The sequence below is a fragment of the Pecten maximus genome, chromosome 16 (genome assembly GCF_902652985.1).
Source record: "Pecten maximus chromosome 16, xPecMax1.1, whole genome shotgun sequence".
Classification (NCBI taxonomy): Eukaryota; Metazoa; Mollusca; class Bivalvia; order Pectinida; family Pectinidae; genus Pecten; species Pecten maximus.
In genome coordinates, this window is record NC_047030.1 from 37098662 (window position 1) to 37119754 (window position 21093).

The 21093-nt window shown below is 40.8% G+C and overlaps 1 protein-coding gene across 2 annotated transcripts in view; it reads right to left on the reverse strand.

Annotated features, from left to right (window-relative positions):
• Positions 1-4066: 4066 nt before the first annotated feature.
• Positions 4067-21093, reverse strand: part of LOC117345137 — a 165112-nt gene continuing 148085 nt past the window's right edge. For both annotated transcript variants that reach the window (XM_033908122.1, XM_033908121.1), the window contains exons 4-5: positions 16442-16614; positions 4067-7394 (exon numbers count right to left, since the gene is read on the reverse strand). In XM_033908122.1, coding sequence (XP_033764013.1) covers positions 6063-7394; positions 16442-16614 — 1505 coding nt within the window. In that variant the 3' untranslated portion in view covers positions 4067-6062. The remainder of the gene's footprint in view (positions 7395-16441; positions 16615-21093) is intronic.

A 21093-nucleotide genomic window follows, 5' to 3' on the forward strand; every position in this document is an offset into this window, starting at 1 on the left:
TGTAGGGTGTGGATCATATGTATGGGGTGTGGATCATATGTATGGGGTGTTGATCATATGTATGGGGTGTGGATCATGTGTGTAGGGTGTGGATCATATGTATGGGGTGTGGATCATATGTGTGTAGGGTGTGGATCATATGTATGGGGTGTGGATCATATGTATGGGTGTGGATCATATGTGTGGGGTGTGGATCATATGTGTGGGGTGTGGATCATATGTGTGGGGGGTGGATCATATGTGTGTATGGGGTAAGGATTGTGTGTATGGGTTTTGGTTCGTTTGCTTTTGTTTAACGTCCTATTAACAGCCAGGGCCATTTAAGGACATGCCAGGTTTTGGAGGTGGAGGAAAGCCGGAGTACCCGGAGAAAAACCACCGGCCTACGGTCAGTACTTGCAACTGCCTCATGTAGGTTTCGAACTCGCAACCCAGAGGTGGAGGGCTAGTGATAAAGTGTCGGGACACCTTAACCACTCGGTCATCACGGCCCCATTTTGTGTATGGGGTGTGGATTGTGTGTATGGGGTGTGGATTGTGTGTATGGGGTGTGGATTGTGTGGATGGGGTGTGGATTGTGTGTATTGGGTGTGGATTGTGTGTATGGGGTGTGGATTGTGTGTATGGGGTGTGGACTGGGTGTGGATTGTGTGTATGGGGTGTGAATGGGGAGTGGATTGTGTGTATGGGGTGTGGATGGGGAGTGGATTGTGTGTATGGGGCGTGGACTGGGTGTGGATTGTGTGTATGGGGTGTGGACTGTGTGTGGATTGTGTGTATGGGTTGTGGATTGTGTGTATGGGTTGTGGACTGTGTGTGGATTGTGTGTTTGGGGTGTGGATTGTGTGTATGGGGTGTGGATTTTGTCAATTATGTCTGTTAGTTGTGGGTTGCATCTGTTGAGGTGAGGTAGGGATACTACAAACTTGGGGCTATAAGAATATATGGTTGTGTGTCAAAGTTTCCTGGACATACATGTACATGTGTTGGGGATGAACGACAGTATGATATCTAAAACAACTAGAACCTTTCACCGTCTATAACTCCCACAAAACAAAATAAGCTATTCCAAACAAGGAATGATCCATTCTATATTGCAAGGGAAGCAAGGAGTTACAATATATGTATATATATAAATACTTATGGAAATGAACCTCCGGATGGAGCGTTATAAGATCATGTAATGTTATTTTTTATTTGACATCGCAGATTGTGTAATAAAACAGTAAAACATTTTAAAGGGCAAATGGCTGCCTAGATTTTTATGTGCAGTTTTAAATGAAGATTTTATGTACAGAAAGAAAAAAATAAATTTAATATCAAGTTTTTCAATTCAAAGCAGTTGATATGAACCTTAAACTTATCAATGACAAGCAACAAGGAATTAGATTTTGTGTAGAGGACTCCCAAAGGGTTTCTTATCAGACAGGGTCTCATATGTAAAATAAACTGCATGATTTTTTCAACACTTTTCTTCATTTTATCAAAGATTAAAAGATGTATTTATACAATATACACCTTCATCTGAAAAAAAAACAGTCTACAGAAAAGTTTCTTCTTCATACCGAAGACATGTTTACTTTTATATAAATTAAATCTTGGTAGAAAAGACACATTTATATAACTAACATTTTCCTAGTGAAGAAATAATTATATAAAACGTGTCTAAATAACAAGTCACATTTATATAAAATACATCTTCGTAGAGAAGAGATATTTATATAAAATACATCTTCGTAGAGATATTTATATAAAATACATCTTCGTAAAGATATTTATATAAAATACATCTTCGTAGAGAAGAGATATTTATATTAAATACATCTTCGTAAAGATATTTATATAAAATACATCTTCGTAGAGAAGACATATTTATATTAAGTACATCTTCATAGAGAAGAGATATTTGTATAAAATACATCTTCGTAGAGATATTTATATAAAATATATCTTCGTAGAGAAGAGATATTTACATAAAATACATCTTTGTAGAGATAGTTTTATAAAATACATCTTCTTAGAGAAGAGATATTTATATAAAATACATCTTCATAGAGAAGACATATTTATATTAAATACATTTTCATAGAGAAGAGATATTTGTATAAAATACATCTTCGTAGCGATATTTATATAAAATATATCTTTGTAGAGAAGAGATATTTACATAAAATACATCTTCGTAGAGATAGTTATATAAAATACATCTTCTTAGAGAAGAGATATTTATATAAAATACATCATCGTAGAGAAGAGATATTTATATAAAATACATCTTCGTAGAGAAGACATATTTACATAAAATACATCTTCGTAGAGATATTTATATAAAATACATCTTCGTAGAGATATTTATATAAAATACATCTTCATAGAGAAGACATATTTATATAAAATACATCTTCATAGAGAAGACATATTTATATAAAATACATCTTCGTAGAGAAGACATATTTATATTAAATACATCTTCATAGAGAAGAGATATTTATAGATATATATTATCTGTATAGCTACAATCTACAAGTGCTTACCTCTTGAATTCCCATTTACACTAACATCAATAAGACAGTCATTTTACCTTTAAAATGTTTCTTCATTCTATTACACCACATACTAATAAACTCTTCCATGAGATTTGGGGGAGAGGGAAGGGGTTTGAGATTTTGGGGGAGAGGGAAAATGTTTAAAATTTTTGGGGAGAGGAATGAGGTTTTATATGTTAGGGGAGAGGGAAGGGGTTTTAAATTTTGGGGGAGAGGGAAGGTGTTTGAGATTTTGGGGGAGAGGGAAGGGGTTTGAGATTTTGGGGGAGAGGGAAGGTGTTTGAGATTTTGGGGGAGAGGGAAGGGGTTTGAGATTTTGGGGGAGAGGGATGAGGTTTTATATGTTAGGGGAGAGGGAAGGGGTTTGAGATTTTGGGGGAGAGGGAAGGGGTTTTATATGTTAAGGGAGAGGGAAGGGGTTTGAGATTTTGGGGGAGAGGGAAGGGGTTTGAGATTTTGGGGGAGAGGGAAGGGGTTTTATATATATGAAAAATAATTTTGAAATGCCAACAACAATAAATATGTGTTTATACACACAAGATATAAGTGAGTTATAAGATACTGTTGATGTTGTAGATACATTAACATGTGCATATAATCTTAACAATAAATATTTACATAAGGCCAAGTAAACAAATGTTCTATAAAAACTAAGCACATTAATTGGAAACAATGCCCTGGTGTTAACTATACATGAATACTTTAAGTGTACTTCGTATGAACGTAAATGTTGTGTCTCGAGGTCAATGAAATAAAAATCTCTTAATAAGGAAACTTTGGGATACCTAATCACTTAATATATGCAGTATTGCAGAACCTTGAAATTCCTATAGCAAAATGATTAATTTCATAAAAGACACAAAAGGTTCAATAGGCCTGTATCACTCACCTGGAACTTCCTTTGATGATTCTCTGCCTTTTAGTTGATTAAAACAGCATATTTCTGTGCTTTCCATTAACAAATATGTTTCTCCTGTGACCTTGAATATGAGTCAAGGTCATTCTTCACAAATTTTGTTGAGCATTATCTCAGAAACTTACCTGTGACCTTAAATAGGGGTCAAGGTCATGCTTCATCCAACAAACCTGCCAACTAAAATATCTTGATTCTAGGCAGTTAGATAACCATAAGAAGTTGTTTTAATGTTTTAACAATTTTGACTTTCGTGACATTGAATATGGGTCAAGGTCATTTCATTTTGTAAGCTTTGTTTTGCTTTATACCAGAACCAGACAAACATCATGATTCTATGCATTTTGGTTTTTGAGAAGTTGTTTAAAGGAAGAAGATGACGCCGGATGAATGCTGCACTACAGCATAAGCTCACTTGGTCCTTCGTGCCAGGTGGGCTATTTTAAGCATATTTTGGAGTGTAAAACTGTTTTCAATCTAACAGATAAGGAAAAATACACAGTGTACATGTGTGCTAACAATATATTCTTTTGACAATTTGGGCAGGTATAAAATATTTAACTGTCACAACAAATCTCAAGGATAACATGATAACACAACAATAGTATATTCAACATTTTTCTGAGCCCTGACAGTTTATTGGTTGAGGTGATCACATGACCAACATTCTTCTTATAGCCCATTGGCTAAGTGAGTCACATGACCACTTATCGTTTCAGTTATTTGAGTGTACAGAAAAATACAAAGAATTCTGACAGAAACAGACACTTTGAAATATATTTGACCTGTCAGTTACCAATCAAAGTCAACATATTGTTTAGAGTGAAAAAGTTAGACTTTTCCTATAGAAATCAGAGATTCTTCAATAGTTCTTATCAAACTGTTATCAATTAGCCATTTGTTATTTATTCAGGGATACCCCGGTTAACTTTTTACCTACTCCTCTCAGAGGGAGCATTTTATTGGGGAATTATTTTCTAAATAACATGTCAAGTTTTCTAAGAGAAAACAGAGTTTAAAAATACTTGGCCTAACAGATACTAATAAGGCAATAGTCATAAACAACAATATCAACAAAACGACGAAATAACACTGTACATCAACTCACTTGACATCATATTTATCACAATCTTTAATACAACACCCTGGCCAGACCTCCTGACTACGTTTTCAATTAATTCATTTGAAATTTTTCGACATTTCCGATTTTTTTTTTTTTATTAAATATCCAAATGATGACTGTGTAATTAAATTACAAATTCAAATTTTATTCAGTCCCATAAAAATGACATGACGGCTTCAAGGAGACAGGATATGTGTTTTTCGTGCATATCTTTTATTTGAAATTTTTAAAAAAGTTTAATAAAATTTGACAAAAATCTAAAATTTAAATGAGATGATTCCAAGTCTGTTGTCTGTGACAGTGGATTTAGGTGATATATATCAAGGAAAAAACTCTGATAACAAAACATCCTAACTGGTTCAACAATGTCAGGTAACCAGTAACAACATTAACGCCCCTGTCAGTATCAATATCTAGATTCGCCTTGTGTCGTCCAATCTTTTTCGAACACTCATGAACATTTATTTTCCATCACTATTGTTTGTTTATTTATAGGGTGTTTTGATGTCGGTAGACCAGCTCCAGAGTACCCAGAGAAAACCCATATACATGTATTTCAACAGGTGATACATATATACCTTATCGCTTCTGATTTGTGTTGATGAAATATGAATGTGCTATGTTACTAGACCGCCCAGTTTGACAATGTTCTGGGATCTAGGTTAAAATAGAAATATCCTTACTGACCCAAACCAAATGCGGTAAATACGTACATTTTGTAGCTTGTTAAATGTAATCATTTTACTTTGAGCTGACTTTTCAAAAAAATAAGTAAGCTTGGAATTTAAATACTTTTAACCTTACTAATAAATGTTATGTGACTTTTGTTTCTGGTTTATTAACATTTATTAAAACTAATATTCTAAAGCAAATATTTTGCTTTAATGTAAATTTCATTGAATTCATTCGATCATAAACAAGTACTTCACGTAAGCTACCAGAATTTTTTTCTGTAGTCTACTTGAGTACAGTGCAGATGGCTATACAAAATCCTCCAGGGAAGATGACAAGAATTTTGGTGAATTTGGTGACTATATCAAGACAATACTCCAATACTCTTAATAATGACCTAATTCAAAGTTGGCGAATGTATCAATATGCAACCCCAGTACTTTAAATAAAAATGTAATTCAAAGCATGTTATACAAAAAAGATGTCATTCTACTTACTGGTCTGGGTAAAGACATACCCTGAAGGTTAAATGCTTCCGTATTTATTACACAAGTTCAATAGGTAATAATTATCTCCCTTTAATGTAACACAAAGGGAGATAACTCCGACATAAACAGACAAAACAATAAATTGTCACGCCATCACATGGCACATATCTACAGAGTTTTGTGTAACTTCCAAAACCTTTTTGTCTTTGGATCAGACATTATAGATTACATAATTTTACAACCATTTCATGGTTAATGTTCTGTTATAATTACCATTATATGGCCTGTCAAAGATACATCCAAACCCAATCTGTATCCCTTCAGTTCATTGGTTCGTCAAAGTTGTCCAATGAAAAGTGAGATCCCTGCAGATTGGGTGACTGACTTGCGGAGCGATCTGAATGCGTTTCCTCTGAGCGGTCTATCCCCACCCCCAGGGCTGATGACTTGAGAGGTACAGACCAGCCACTGGAGTACATTCCCTTGTGGGAGGGATCACGCCGCGACATTATATAAGGACTAGGGCTATGTATATGTCTCTGTAGCTGGTCCGATTTCTGTTGGCGTGAAAATGCTGCAACATCGAAATTGTTTCTCGACAATGGAAGAAGATGATCATGTGACGATTTCATCATCGTGTTCATGTGCATTGGGGGTCTGACAATGGCTGCTCCAGTGGAAAGAGACTTCGATAGTGCGAACACGTTCATGTCTATTCCTCTGGCTGTCTGTTGATGCATTCTACTGTAACGTAATGAACGATCATCGTGATTCTCATCATCAATATTTCTAGCATCCCAATGGTTGTAATTGGAAATCCTGTCCTCCGATTGGTGATGACAATTTGGAATCTTGCCTAGTGATTGGCTGAATGGAGAGTTTCTGCCCTCTGATTGGCTAATCTCTAAAACCTTGCCAGCTGACTGGCTATGATTCACAATCTTATCTTCAGATTGACCGTTTGAGGACATCTTGCCATCTGACTGACTAAAGTTTGGCATTTTATCAGATTCACCAAACTTTGGCACCTTGTCTGACTCACTGTAGTTTTGCATCTTCTCTGACTGACTGAAGTTAGGCATTTTGTCTGACTGACTAAAGTTAGGCAATTTGTCTGCCTGACTGAAGTTAGGCATTTTGTCTGACTGACTAAAGTTAGGCAATTTGTCTGCCTGACTGAAGTTAGGCATTTTGTCTGACTGACTAAAGTTAGGCAATTTGTCTGACTGACTAAAATTAGGCATTTTCAGATCTGTCCTGTCAAAGTTAGGCAGGTTCACCCTAGAAAGTGGAATGCTTTTATGAATGCCATTTTGAGATTCACCAAAACAACTATGAGTGGAGGAATCTTGTGAGGTGTCCCTTGGAAACCTCTCCTGGTATTGATCCAATTCTTTCTGTTCTGCCGAGTTCTCCTCCTCTGGAGTAAGGGGAGTGGAAATGGGGACCATGGTTGGAGGCATGTACAAGTGTTGAGGACGTGAAGCTTTCCTTTTCCTCGGTTTCACCTGCCCCGTCAGGTTTTGGTGTGAGGGCGAAGTCGGGCTGCTCTGGGGGATTGGGGAGGGAGACTCCGTGGGACCAGGGTGATCATGTTGCTGTTGCTGTAGCTGCTGTTGGGTCAGGTCCAGGGGCTTGGAATGCAGATGTGTCTGTTAACGAGGAGAGAACTATGTTAAGAATTAGTAATAGATGTGTGTCAACAAGGGAGACAACCTAGTTTTGATTTAGTATCAGATGTGTATGTGTCAACTAAGGAGGCAACTGGGTTCTATCATTAAAAAAGACCACAAAGCTTAAGATTTAGTCACAGGTGTGTCTGTCAACAAGGGAGACAACTAAGTAAAGATTAAGTCACAGGTGTGTCTGTCAACAAGGGAGACAACTTAACAAAGATTTAGTCACAGGTGTGTCTGTCAACAAGGGAGACAACTAAGTAAAGATTTAGTCACAGGTGTGTCTGTCAACAATGGAGACAACTAAGTAAAGATTTAGTCACAGGTGTGTCTGTCAACAAGGGAGACAACTTAACAAAGATTTAGTCACAGGTGTGTCTGTCAACAAGGGAGACAACTAAGTAAAGATTTAGTCACAGGTGTGTCTGTCAACAATGGAGACAACTAAGTAAAGATTTAGTCAAATGTGTGTCTGTCAACAAGGGAGACAACTAAACAAAGAGTTGGTCATAGGTGTGTCTGTCAACAAGGGAGACAACTAAGTAAAGATTTAGTCACAGGTGTGTCTGTCAACAAGGGAGACAACTAAGCAAAGAATTAGTCATAGGTGTGTCTGTCAACAAGGGAGACAACTAAGTAAATATTTAGTCACAGGTGTGTCTGTGAACAATGGAGACAACTAAGTAAAGATTTAGTCACAGGTGTGTCTGTCAACAAGGGAGACAACTAGACACACAGTTAGTCATAGGTGTGTCTGTCAACAAGGGAGACAACTAAACAGAGTTAGTCATAGGTGTGTCTGTCAACAATGGAGACAACTAAGTAAAGATTTAGTCACAGGTGTGTCTGTCAACAAGGGAGACAACTAAACAGAGTTAGTCATAGGTGTGTCTGTCAACAAGGGAGACAACTAAACACAGAGTTAGTCATAGGTGTGTCTGTCAACAAGAGAGACAACTAAACAAAGATTTAGTCACAGGTGTGTCTGTCAACAAGGGAGACAACTAAACACAGAGTCAGTCATAGGTGTGTCTGTCAACAAGAGAGACAACTAAACAAAGATTTAGTCACAGGTGTGTCTATCAACAAGGGAGACAACTAAGTAAAGAGTTGATCACAGGTGTGTCTGTCAACAAGGGAGACAATTATGTTATGATTTAGTCACAGATGTGTCTGTCATTTAAAAAGACTATAAAATTTTAGATTAATTCACATATATGTGTCAACAGGGGAGACAACTGAGTAAAGATTAAGTCACAGATGTGTGTCAACAGGGAATATATAAATTAGTAAAGATTAAGCCACAGATCTGTGTCAACAGGGGAGACAACTGAGTAAAGATTAAGTCACAGATGTGTGTCAACAGGGCAGACAACTTAGCTTTAATTAAGTCACATTTATAGTTATGTCTGGGTAAGACAGACAGTCAGACAGGGTCTAGGTTACCAATACTTTCGACAGACAGACAGATAGACGGATGGACGGACGGACGGACAGACTGACGGACAGACAGGGTCTAGGTTATCAATAGCTTTGTTTTGATATGGGACTTAATGGGTGTTTTTGGGGTAAATAGATATCTCACTTATCTTTATATGTATAGGTAGTGGTTATGTCATGCACAATCTTATTCTATCTGCACCAAAATCTTAGCAACACCAAATGATGTCTCGAATTCGACATTTTTATTTAAGCAGCTAGCTGCTCTCAGTTGGAAGTTATCGACTGATGAATGCCAACTGGACAAAGGCAAATTTAATGAATCACTCAAGCGATTTATGCTGAATTTGCCTTTAATGTCCTGTTGACATTCATCAGCACATAACTTTCAAGTGAAAGCAGTTCAATGCTTATATTTACAATTGACAATGATTTTTAAAGATGATATTCAGAATGCTCCTATGATGAATGAAGAAATTATAATCATCAAAGATGGAATAGCCTTTTCAACAGCCATCTTTCCTTATTGCTGATGTGACAATTATGACATCACAATAATGATGACGTCATAATATAGGTTTAGAAGTTATGGACTCGTAACCTTCATGTGAGCTTGGTAAAGTTAGTGGGTCTGCAGTGTAAATGTAAATATATAGTAGTGTGCACTGGCCCCACACCAGATATGGTGTCAGGGCCAGTGTAAACTACACCAGATATGGTGTCAGGGCCAGTGTAAACTACACCAGACATGGTGTCAGGGCCAGTGTAAACTACACCAGATAATGGTGTCAGGGCCAGTGTAAACTACACCAGACATGGTGTCAGGGCCAGTGTAAACTACTCCAGACATGGTGTCAGGGCCAGTGTAAACTACACCAGACATGGTGTCAGGGCCAGTGTAAACTACACCAGATATGGTGTCAGGGCCAGTGTAAACTACTCCAGACATGGTGTCAGGGCCAGTGTAAACTACACCAGACATGGTGTCAGGGCCAGTGTAAACTACACCAGATATGGTGTCAGGGCCAGTGTAAACTACACCAGATATGGTGTCAGGTCCAGTGTAAACTACACCAGACATGGTGTCAGGTCCAGTGTAAACTACACCAGACATGGTATCAGGGCCAGTGTAAACTACACCAGATATGGTGTCAGGGCCAGTGTAAACTACACCAGATATGGTGTCAGGGCCAGTGTAAACTACACCAGACATGGTGTCAGGGCCAGTGTAAACTACACCAGACATGGTATCAGGGCCAGTGTAAACTACACCAGATATCGTGTCAGGGCCAGTGTAAACTACACCAGACATGGTGTCAGGGCCAGAGGAAACTACACCAGATATGGTGTCAGGGCCAGTGTAAACTACACCAGATATGGTGTCAGGGCCAGTGTAAACTACACCAGACATGGTGTCAGGGCCAGTGTAAACTACACCAGACATGGTGTCAGGGCCAGTGTAAACTACACCAGACATGGTGTCAGGGCCAGTGTAAACTACACCAGATATGGTGTCAGGTCCAGTGTAAACTACACCAGACATGGTGTCAGGTCCAGTGTAAACTACACCAGACATGGTATCAGGGCCAGTGTAAACTACACCAGATATGGTGTCAGGGCCAGTGTAAACTACACCAGATATGGTGTCAGGGCCAGTGTAAACTACACCAGACATGGTGTCAGGGCCAGTGTAAACTACACCAGACATGGTGTCAGGGCCAGTGTAAACTACACCAGACATGGTGTCAGGGCCAGTGTAAACTACACCAGACATGGTGTCAGGGCCAGTGTAAACTACACCAGACATGGTGTCAGGGCCAGAGGAAACTACACCAGACATGGTGTCAGGGCCAGTGTAAACTACACCAGATATGGTGTCAGGGCCAGAGGAAACTCATCCCCTCCTGATCATCGTTTGTTCATACAAGAAAAGGTTTCAGTGCCAATTCTTATAACATTCAATTTTTTTTTTGCATGATTTTAGTAACACATCTAATCAAATTCGTTTTTCATTATTGAATGTTTTAAAATTGACTTAAAACATGGATCTAAAAGCATATCCCTAAGCTCCACTTCAAAAAAAATTAATTGCCTGTACATTTACATATTGATAAAATCTGACTCGGCTGATAAGAGAACAGTGCCTTGTACTGATTCATCAGTTTGATGAGAAAAATCTAATATTTTCATTAAAATAACGTCGTAATTTACAGATTCATGGCATTTAAATTGTATCTCCTCTGTTAAATCATGATTTAACTTCAAATGCGTGGCTGTATATGTGCCTGGCAGGATTTCCCCCGAGCGGGCCTCTTTCTGATTACATTGGTCGTCTTTATGATAAGGAATATTATTATGGAGCATCATCAATTTTTCAAAGCAATCATGAAAACATTTTATCATGGCTGAGATTGAGATCGCGGTATATATGTGCAGCTAATACTTGTGATCTGTAGTAGGAGTACAGCCTACACAATACACAAATGTAGTCTTGTCACCCACACTTAAAATGGCACCACTAAAGATGAGGGCTTCCTTATAAACAATATACTTTCTTTAATTCAGGATTATGTTTTAAGAATCTCACAGTGTGGGCTGTCACAGTGATGCACTATTATAATTGATTTATTTAAACTTTGTAATTCAATTACTTTTTTTTTTTTTTTGCAAGGTTGTTTTATTCTCCATTTTATCAACAAAGTTAAAATTCAATTTTCAACATTTTAAGACATATATAAGGGCATAAACTCTAAACAAAGTATATTTTTTAAATTTAGTCTCTTTCTGTATTTCTGATATATAGTGAATTTATCTTTAGCTCCATTGGTAAAACACCATAGGATAGAAATATAGACCATATGGTTCTGGGGTCATCTCCGAGCAAAAGATCTAGACCTGGGACGGTATTAGTAGTTCTGGGGTCATCTCCGAGCTAAAGATCTAGACCTGGGGCGGTATTAGTAGTTCTGGGGTCATCTCCTCGCTAAAGATCTAGACCTGGGACGGTATTAGTAGTTCTGGGGTCATCTCCGAGCTAAAGATCTAGACCTGGGACGGTATTAGTAGTTCTGGGGTCATCTCTGAGCTAAAGATCTAGACCTGGGGCGGTATTAGTAGTTCTGGGGTCATCTCTGAGCTAAAGATCTAGACCTGGGACGGTATTAGTAGTTCTGGGGTCATCTCCGAACTAAAGATCTAGCCATGGGACGGTATTAGTGGTTCTGGGGTCATCTCCGAGCTAAAGATCTAGACCTGGGGCGGTATTAGTAGTTCTGGGGTCATCTCCGAGCTAAAGATCTAGACCTGGGACGGTATAAGTAGTTCTGGGGTCATCTCCGAGCTAAAGATCTAGACCTGGGTCTGTATTAGTAGTTCTGGGGTCATCTCCGAGCTAAAGATCTAGACCTGGGGCGGTATTAGTAGTTCTGGGGTCATCTCCGAGCTAAAGATCTAGACCTGGGTCGGTATTAGTAGTTCTGGGGTCATTTCCGAGCTAAAGATCTAGACCAGGGACGGTATTAGTAGTTCTGGGGTCATCTCCGAGCTAAAGATCTAGACCTGGGACGGTATTAGTACTTCTGGGTTCAATTCCAGGCTGTAGAGCTCGCCCTGGGATGGGGTTAGTTGTTCTGGGACCATTTCAAAGTTGAAGAACTCCCCAAAGGATGATATTAGTAGTTCTGGGTTCAACCCTAAGCTGTAGAGCTCGCCCTGGGATGGGGTTAGTAAGTCTGGGTTCAAACTAGAGATGAAGAGCTCGCCCTGGGATGGGGCGAGTTGTTCTGGGTTCAAACTAGAGATGAAGAGCTCGCCCTGGGATGGGGTTAGTAGTTCTGGGTTCAAACTAGAGATGAAGAGCTCGCCCTGGGATGGGGCGAGTTGTTCTGGGTTCAAACTAGAGATGAAGAGCTCGCCCTGGGATGGGGTTAGTAGTTCTGGGTTCAAACTAGAGATGAAGAGCTCGCCTTGGGATGGCATATACATTGTAATACTGGCACTATTGCTGTTGTTACATACTATATTCATTAGAACAAACTTGGTAGCCCTTCACCCCAGCATGCTACAGGCTCAATATTAGGTCTCTTGGCCTCCTGGTTATTGAGAAGAAGTTGTTTAAATGGAAAAGTTGAGGCAAGATGACGGACGCCGTGCCATGGCATTAGCTCACCTGCCCTTTCATTGAAAATATTACATCAGATTAAAAAACAAGATCTATCCGTATAGTACATTACATAGTCCTTAACTTCTAATGCATTCTGGGAAGGGACTCCAACTGAGCACCTGAGAGACTACAGGATATATCAAACTCAAATTTGGATACATTTGTCAAAACAGACACTAAGATTGCAATTTCCGGTACATATCAGAGGTTTTTATGTAAGAAATTGCATTTTTAGACACAGCTATTAAATCAGATTTCTGGTGATACAACCTTAAATTAATCAGTATTTTGTTGGATATAAACAACACATAAGATTTACTTTTCCTTTGCATAACATATCAGTACAAGGTCACAAATCATAAACACATTTTACAAGTTGTGGGAAGTGTCTAAATAAAACATCACCCTTTCCCAACCATAACATACCTGTGTGTTGTAGGGTAGACCCTGTAGAGGACTGACACCCCACCATAACATACCCGTGTGTTGTAAGAGTTAGGGTAGACCCTGTAGAGGACTGACACCCCACCATAACATACCCGTGTGTTGTAGGGTAGACCCTGTAGAGGACTGACACCCCACCATAACATACCCGTGTGTTGTATGAGTTAGGGTAGACCCTGTAGGGGACTGACACCCCACCATAACATACCCGTGTGTTGTAGGGTAGACCCTGTAGAGGACTGACACCCCACCATAATATACCCGTGTGTTGTATGAGTTAGGGTAGACCCTGTAGAGGACTGACACCCCACCATAACATACCTGTGTGTTGTAGGGTAGACCCTGTAGGGGACTGACACCCCACCATAACATACCCGTGTGTTGTAGGGTAGACCCTGTAGGGGACTGACACCCCACCATAACATACCCATGTGTTGTATGAGTTAGGGTAGGCCCTGTAGGGGACTGACACCCCACCATAGCATACCCGTGTGTTGTAGGGTAGACCGTGTAGGGGACTGACACCCCACCATAACATACCCGTGTGTTGTAAGAGTTAGGGTAGACCCTGTAGAGGACTGACACCCCACCATAACATACCCATGTGTTGTAGGGTAGACCCTGTAGGGGACTGACACCCCACCATAACATACCCGTGTGTTGTATGAGTTAGGGTAGACCCTGTAGGGGACTGACACCCCACCATAACATACCCGTGTGTTGTAGGGTAGACCCTGTAGGGGACTGAGACCCCACCATAACATACCCGTGTGTTGTAGGGTAGACCCTGTAGAGGACTGACACCCCACCATAACATACCCGTGTGTTGTAGGGTAGACCCTGTAGGGGACTGACACCCCACCATAACATACCTGTGTGTTGTAGGGTAGACCCTGTAGGGGACTGACACCCCACCATAACATACCCGTGTGTTGTATGAGTTAGGGTAGACCCTGTAGGGGACTTTCACCCCACCATAACATGCCCGTGTGTTGTAGGGTAGACCCTGTAGGGGACTGACACCCCACCATAACATACCCGTGTGTTGTAGGGTAGACCCTGTAGGGGACTGACACCCCACCATAACATACCCGTGTGTTGTATGAGTTAGGGTAGACCCTGTAGGGGACTGACACCCCACCATAACATACCCGTGTGTTGTAGGGTAGACCCTGTAGGGGACTGATACCCCACCATAACATACCCGTGTGTTGTATGAGTTAGGGTAGACCCTGTAGAGGACTGACACCCCACCATAACATACCCGTGTGTTGTAGGGTAGACCCTGTAGGGGACTGACACCCAACTATAACATACACGTGTGTTGTATGAGTTAGGGTAGACCCTGTAGAGGACTGACACCCCACCATAACATACCCATGTGTTGTAGGGTAGACCCTGTAGGGGACTGACACCCACCATAACATACCCGTGTGTTGTATGAGTAAGGGTAGACCCTGTAGGGGACTGACACCCCACCATAACATACCCGTGTGTTGTAGGGTAGACCCTGTAGGGGACTGACACCCCACCATAACATACCTGTGTGTTGTAGGGTAGACCCTGTAGGGGACTGACACCCCACCATAACATACCCGTGTGTTGTAGGGTAGACCCTGTAGGGGACTGACACCCCACCATAACATACCAGTGTGTTGTAGGGTAGACCCTGTAGAGGACTGACACCCCACCATAACATACCCGTGTGTTGTAGGGTAGACCCTGTAGGGGACTGACACCCCACCATAACATACCTGTGTGTTGTATGAGTTAGGGTAGACCCTGTAGGGGACTGACACCCCACCATAACATACCCGTGTGTTGTAGGGTAGACCCTGTAGGGGACTGACACCCTACCATAACAAACCTGTGTGTTGTATGAGTTAGGGTTAGACCCTGTAGGGGACTGACACCCCACCATAACATACCCGTGTGTTGTAGGGTAGACCCTGTAGGGGACTGACACCCCACCATAACATACCTGTGTGTTGTAGGGTAGACCCTGTAGGGGACTGACACCCCACCATAACATACCCGTGTGTTGTATGAGTTAGGGTAGACCCTGTAGAGGACTGACACCCCACCATAACATACCCGTGTGTTGTAGGGTAGACCCTGTAGGGGACTGACACCCCACCATAACATACCCGTGTGTTGTAGGGTAGACCCTGTAGGGGACTGACACCCCACCATAACATACCCGTGTGTTGTAGGGTAGACCCTGTAGAGGACTGACACCCCACCATAACATACCCGTGTGTTGTAGGGTAGACCCTGTAGGGGACTGACACCCCACCATAACATACCCGTGTGTTGTATGAGTTAGGGTAGACCCTGTAGGGGACTGACACCCCACCATAACATACCCGTGTGTTGTAGGGTAGACCCTGTAGGGGACTGACACCCCACCATAACATACCCGTGTGTTGTATGAGTTAGGGTAGACCCTGTAGGGGACTGACACCCCACCATAACATACCCGTGTGTTGTAGGGTAGACCCTGTAGGGGACTGACACCCCACCATAACATACCCGTGTGTTGTATGAGTTAGGGTAGACCCTGTAGAGGACTGACACCCCACCATAACATACCTGTGTGTTGTAGGGTAGACCCTGTAGGGGACTGACACCCCACCATAACATACCCGTGTGTTGTATGAGTTAGGGTAGACCCTGTAAAGGACTGACACCCCACCATAACATACCTGTGTGTTGTAGGGTAGACCCTGTAGGGGACTGACACCCCACCATAACATACCCGTGTGTTGTAGGGTAGACCCTGTAGAGGACTGACACCCCACCATAACATACCCGTGTGTTGTAGGGTAGACCCTGTAGGGGACTGACACCCCACCATAACATACCTGTGTGTTGTAGGGTAGACCGTGTAGGGGACTGACACCCCACCATAACATACCCGTGTGTTGTATGAGTTAGGGTAGACCCTGTAGGGGACTGACACCCCACCATAACATACCCGTGTGTTGTGAGCCTTGAGTGTAGCCTCGTTAGGGTAGGCGCGGTCACACAAGTGACACTGGAACTGACTGTCCACTAACTTGTCATGATTCCTTATATGGTGTTGTAGATTGGACAATTGTGGAAACGCCCGGTCACATCCTTCCAGCGGACACCTGTATGGCTTCTCACCTATAAAATAACAGATTAAATATTATTAGAGTTGCTTATGACTTTGTTAACTGTTTTGATATAGCATTCATTATTGTAATGCATGACACAATTTTTCAGGCAAACATATATATCTATACCATACCATGCTATCACATTAACTGTTTTGATATAGCATTCATTATTGTAATGCATGACACAATTTTTCAGGCAAACATATATATCTATACCATACCATGCTATCACATTGATGAATGCTGTATGCCATATGAGGTTAGTATATGGCATTTCTTTTCCTGCAAAGTTGTGTTTCATATAGTCTATAAATGCCACATAAAGACAGGAGGACAGACAGAAGGACAGACAGAAGGACAGACAGACGGACGGACGGACGGACGGACGGACGGACAGAAGGACAGACAGAAGGACAGACAGACAGACGGATGGACGGACGGACAGAAGGACAGACAGAAGGGCAGACAGACAGACAGACAGACAGACAGACAGACAGACAGACAGACGGACGGACGGACGGACGGACGGACGGACAGAAGGACAGACAGACAGACAGACAACATCTCTACAAAGATATGACATGCAGTAACACTAAAACAAATGAATCATCAGTATTTACAAAAAATCTTACATGTGACCATGTCCGAGTCAGGAACAGGGTTTCAATTAAGGTCACTATTCTGTAAACGATGTCATAATAATATATACTGTCTCAAATTAGTGCAGTTTTCTTGGGGATTTTTTTGAGTAAGGAGGAGTGATCCCAACATGGAGTTTTGTCCAGAAATTTATTCATTGAGTTCTTTACATGTTTCGACTAGAAACCCCATTGGGGATTTTTTGTACATTTTCGGAATGTCACTGATAAAAACATCACAATATTTCTTTATCTTACATAACAAATACAGACTCTAGTTGTGGTAAATACTGGTATTGATATACATGGAACTGAATGGTAATATAAATCTTGTCTTTGTAATGGGTTAGTATCTCTTTATCATGTTCATATAATCACATGTTCACCTCAGTAAAAGTACCTAATTGTTAGTTAGCTGTCCAAGGTCAATCAAGGTCAAAACCTAGAGGCTGTTATATACTTATTTTGTGGCTAGTTCCTTCATCATTTTTTAAGGCTCAATCTTAAAAAACTTAGTACAAACACATGAACATATCCATTTAATTTTGACTCGAGTTATAGTTAAAACCAAATTAGACTTTCTCTGAGTCTCAGCAACCACAATTTAATGTACGCCAACTCACCGAAATGGTTTACAGTTATTTAGCGGTAATTTAAAGACATGAGGCAGAAGAAAGTGATTTTTAAAATGAAGCAGGAATACAACTTTAAGCTGCCGTTCAGTACCGCCTGAACAATCCTGAAAATCTCTCAAAACTAATCAACATAAATATCAACTGATATGACAGGGAAAAAAATTAAAAATCCAATATTCTATTTCACGTAAATTTAAAACTTCTTAGAAAGTAAATGGATTCCGATACAATAAATTTAAAATGGAAATTTCACATTTACAAATTTGAAAACAAAATGGAGAAAAAAACAGTCTTTCAATAAACATTTTATTTTGCATCTTCAGAAGATGAGGTAATTCTTCCGTTCGGAGTGCTTCCCCGAACTGTCAATTCCATTCATCATACGGTTTAGTTTTTTCCCCATTAGCTAAGAACTTGTTCTACTTCGGTAGAAAATATTTCAAAATGATTTGTCTATATGCAGAAATTGTAATTTTTTCATCTACTAATTTTCCAAATCCCATCAAGGATATGCATACTGCATATGGTATCCACTTTTAATCTTAAGTAGCATTTCTACGAAAATCAATAAAAATTGTAGCAATATCTTGACATTCAGCCAAAATAAATTGCAAAGGCGAAATTATCCAAATAAGAAATATATTCATACATGCGCATGTTAGTTCTGATGTCATTATAATAGAGCTGCTATTTTTCTGTGTGCAGTAAAATCATTTTTCTGGAAGAGTTTTGTTGTAAGATACATTTCTATCTAGGAGCTTGCTGCAATAGCAGCATCTGCATCTAACATGTGGATTTTTTAATATTCTGATCCTTAAAAATGCATAATTTTAAAATGAATCATTTATCAAGTAAAGTACATTATTACCACCGGGAAAATGGCAGAAAGGTTTGCGTTGGAAAATTAAGCTTCCAAATTTACACGATGCAGGAGACAATAAACTTTGTACCCAACTTCTCAGCTCCATCAAACTTGTATTGCTTGTAATTATATATTATATGGATGCAGAAGTAAATACAATTCTGCAGAAAATGGCCATCATAACTTTTTTTTTTAATACAAGGCTAGAGACAGCATGGTGATCAAATATTAACATTATAACTTACTCTACAGAGACACCTAGTCCTGTAGGATCAGACCCTAGGTAACTCAGTCCTGTGGGGTCAGACCCTAGGTAATCCAGTCCTGTGGGATCAGACCCTAGGTAACCCAGTCCTGTGGGATCAGACCCTAGGTAACCCAGTCCTGTGGATCAGACCCAAGGTAACCCAGTCCTGTGGGGTCAGACCCTGGGTAACCAAGTCCTGTGGGGTCAGACCCTAGGTAATCCAGTCCTGTGGGATCAGACCCTAGGTAATCCAGTCCTGAGGGATCAGACCTAAGGTAACCAAGTCCTGTGGGGTCAGACCCTAGGTAATCCAGTCCTGTGGGATCAGACCCTAGGTAATCCAGTACTGAGGGATCAGACCTAAGGTAACCAAGTCCTGTGGGGTCAGACCCTAAGGTAACCCAGTCCTGTGGAATCAGACCCTAGGTAATCCAGTCCTGTGGGGTCAGACCCTAGGTAACCCAGTCCTGTGGGGTCAGACCCTTGAGGTAACCCAGTCCTGAGGGGTCAGACCCTAGGTAACCCAGTCCTGTGGGGTCAGACCTAAGGTAACCAAGTCCTGTGGGGTCAGACCCTAAGGTAACCCAGTCCTGTGGAATCAGACCCTAGGTAACCCAGTCCTGTGGGGTCAGACCCTAGGTAACCCAGTCCTGTGGGGTCAGACCCTAGGTAACCCAGTCCTGAGGGGTCAGACTCTGGGTAATCCAGTCTTGTGGGATCAGACCCTAAGGTAACCCAGTCCTGTGGGATCAGACCCTAGGTATCCCAGTCCTGTGGGATCAGACCCTAGGTAACCCAGTCCTGTGGGGTCAGACCCTAGGTAACCCAGTTCTGTGGGGTCAGACCCTAGGTAACCCAGTCCTGTGGGGTCAGACCCTAGGTAACCAAGTCCTGTGGGATCAGACCCTAGGTAACCCAGTTCTGTGGGGTCAGACCATAGGTAACCCAGTCCTGTGGGGTCAGACCCTAGGTAACCAAGTCCTGTGGGATCAGACCCTAGGTAACCCAGTCCTGTGGGGTCAGACCCTGGGTAACCTCTAGTGACCTCACTTGTAAAAGACTTTAGGGATATTAATCAGGTCAATTACTGATATTGGGTATGACATTCAAATGACCGCTTATCAGGTCAATTATCAATATTGGATATGACATTCAGATGACCGCTAAGTGCGGTACTTTACTTCATTACCATATATAACTCAAAAAAAAAATCCAAACCCTCTGTCTAGTCTTCCTTATCGCCAACACAAGATTTCCTATACAGAAGTTTTCACTTTACCTGTACAAAGATATGTGCACAAAGAAATATGTAAGCTTCTATGCTGACTTCTTTCATACTGGAGATTTTTTTTCTGGTGCACAGATAAAATAGTCAAAAATAGATCCGTACAGAGAAACTAGAAAAAATTCAGAAAAATTCCATTTCATCTTAATTTTTGCACCTGTAATCTGGTATGGGAATGCAGAAAACCTGCATCCTAGTTGTGTAATTGAAAACAGCTATGTGGAACTGTGATAATGTGTGCCATACTTTATCTGAGCTGACTGCATGTCGTTAAAAATACATTTAAATGCAACTCCCCAAAATACCAGAAAACATGTATAAAATCCTATGGAGTAAAGGCTGCCTACTCTATATGCAGTCTTAACCTTACTTTTTAAATACCCAAGTGATGATTTTTTTCTCTCCAGCACGACCCTCATCAGGATTGTCAGTTTTTAAATACCCAAGCAGATATTTTTTTCCAGCACAATAATCATTATTCAAAACTGCTGAGAAAAAAAAAGAGTTTACGCTTCAATATCTAACACTTCAGAGGATATGTCTGTAACAGATTTTTGTGGCAGAGAAACAGGTTTAAGCTTAAATATCTAACACTTCTGGGGATATGCTTGTCAAAGAGCTTTATGAAGGAGAACAAATGCCGTAGAAATTATGGGGAGTAAATATCTTTTAAAGAAATGGCTTCTGAGTGTGAGTATAGAAGTGGTTGTTGTGTGTGAGTATAGAAGTGGTTGTTGTGTGTGAGTATAGAAGTGGTTGTTGTGTGTGTATAGAAGTGGTTGTTGTGTGTGAGTATAGAAGTGGTTGTTGTGTGTGGTG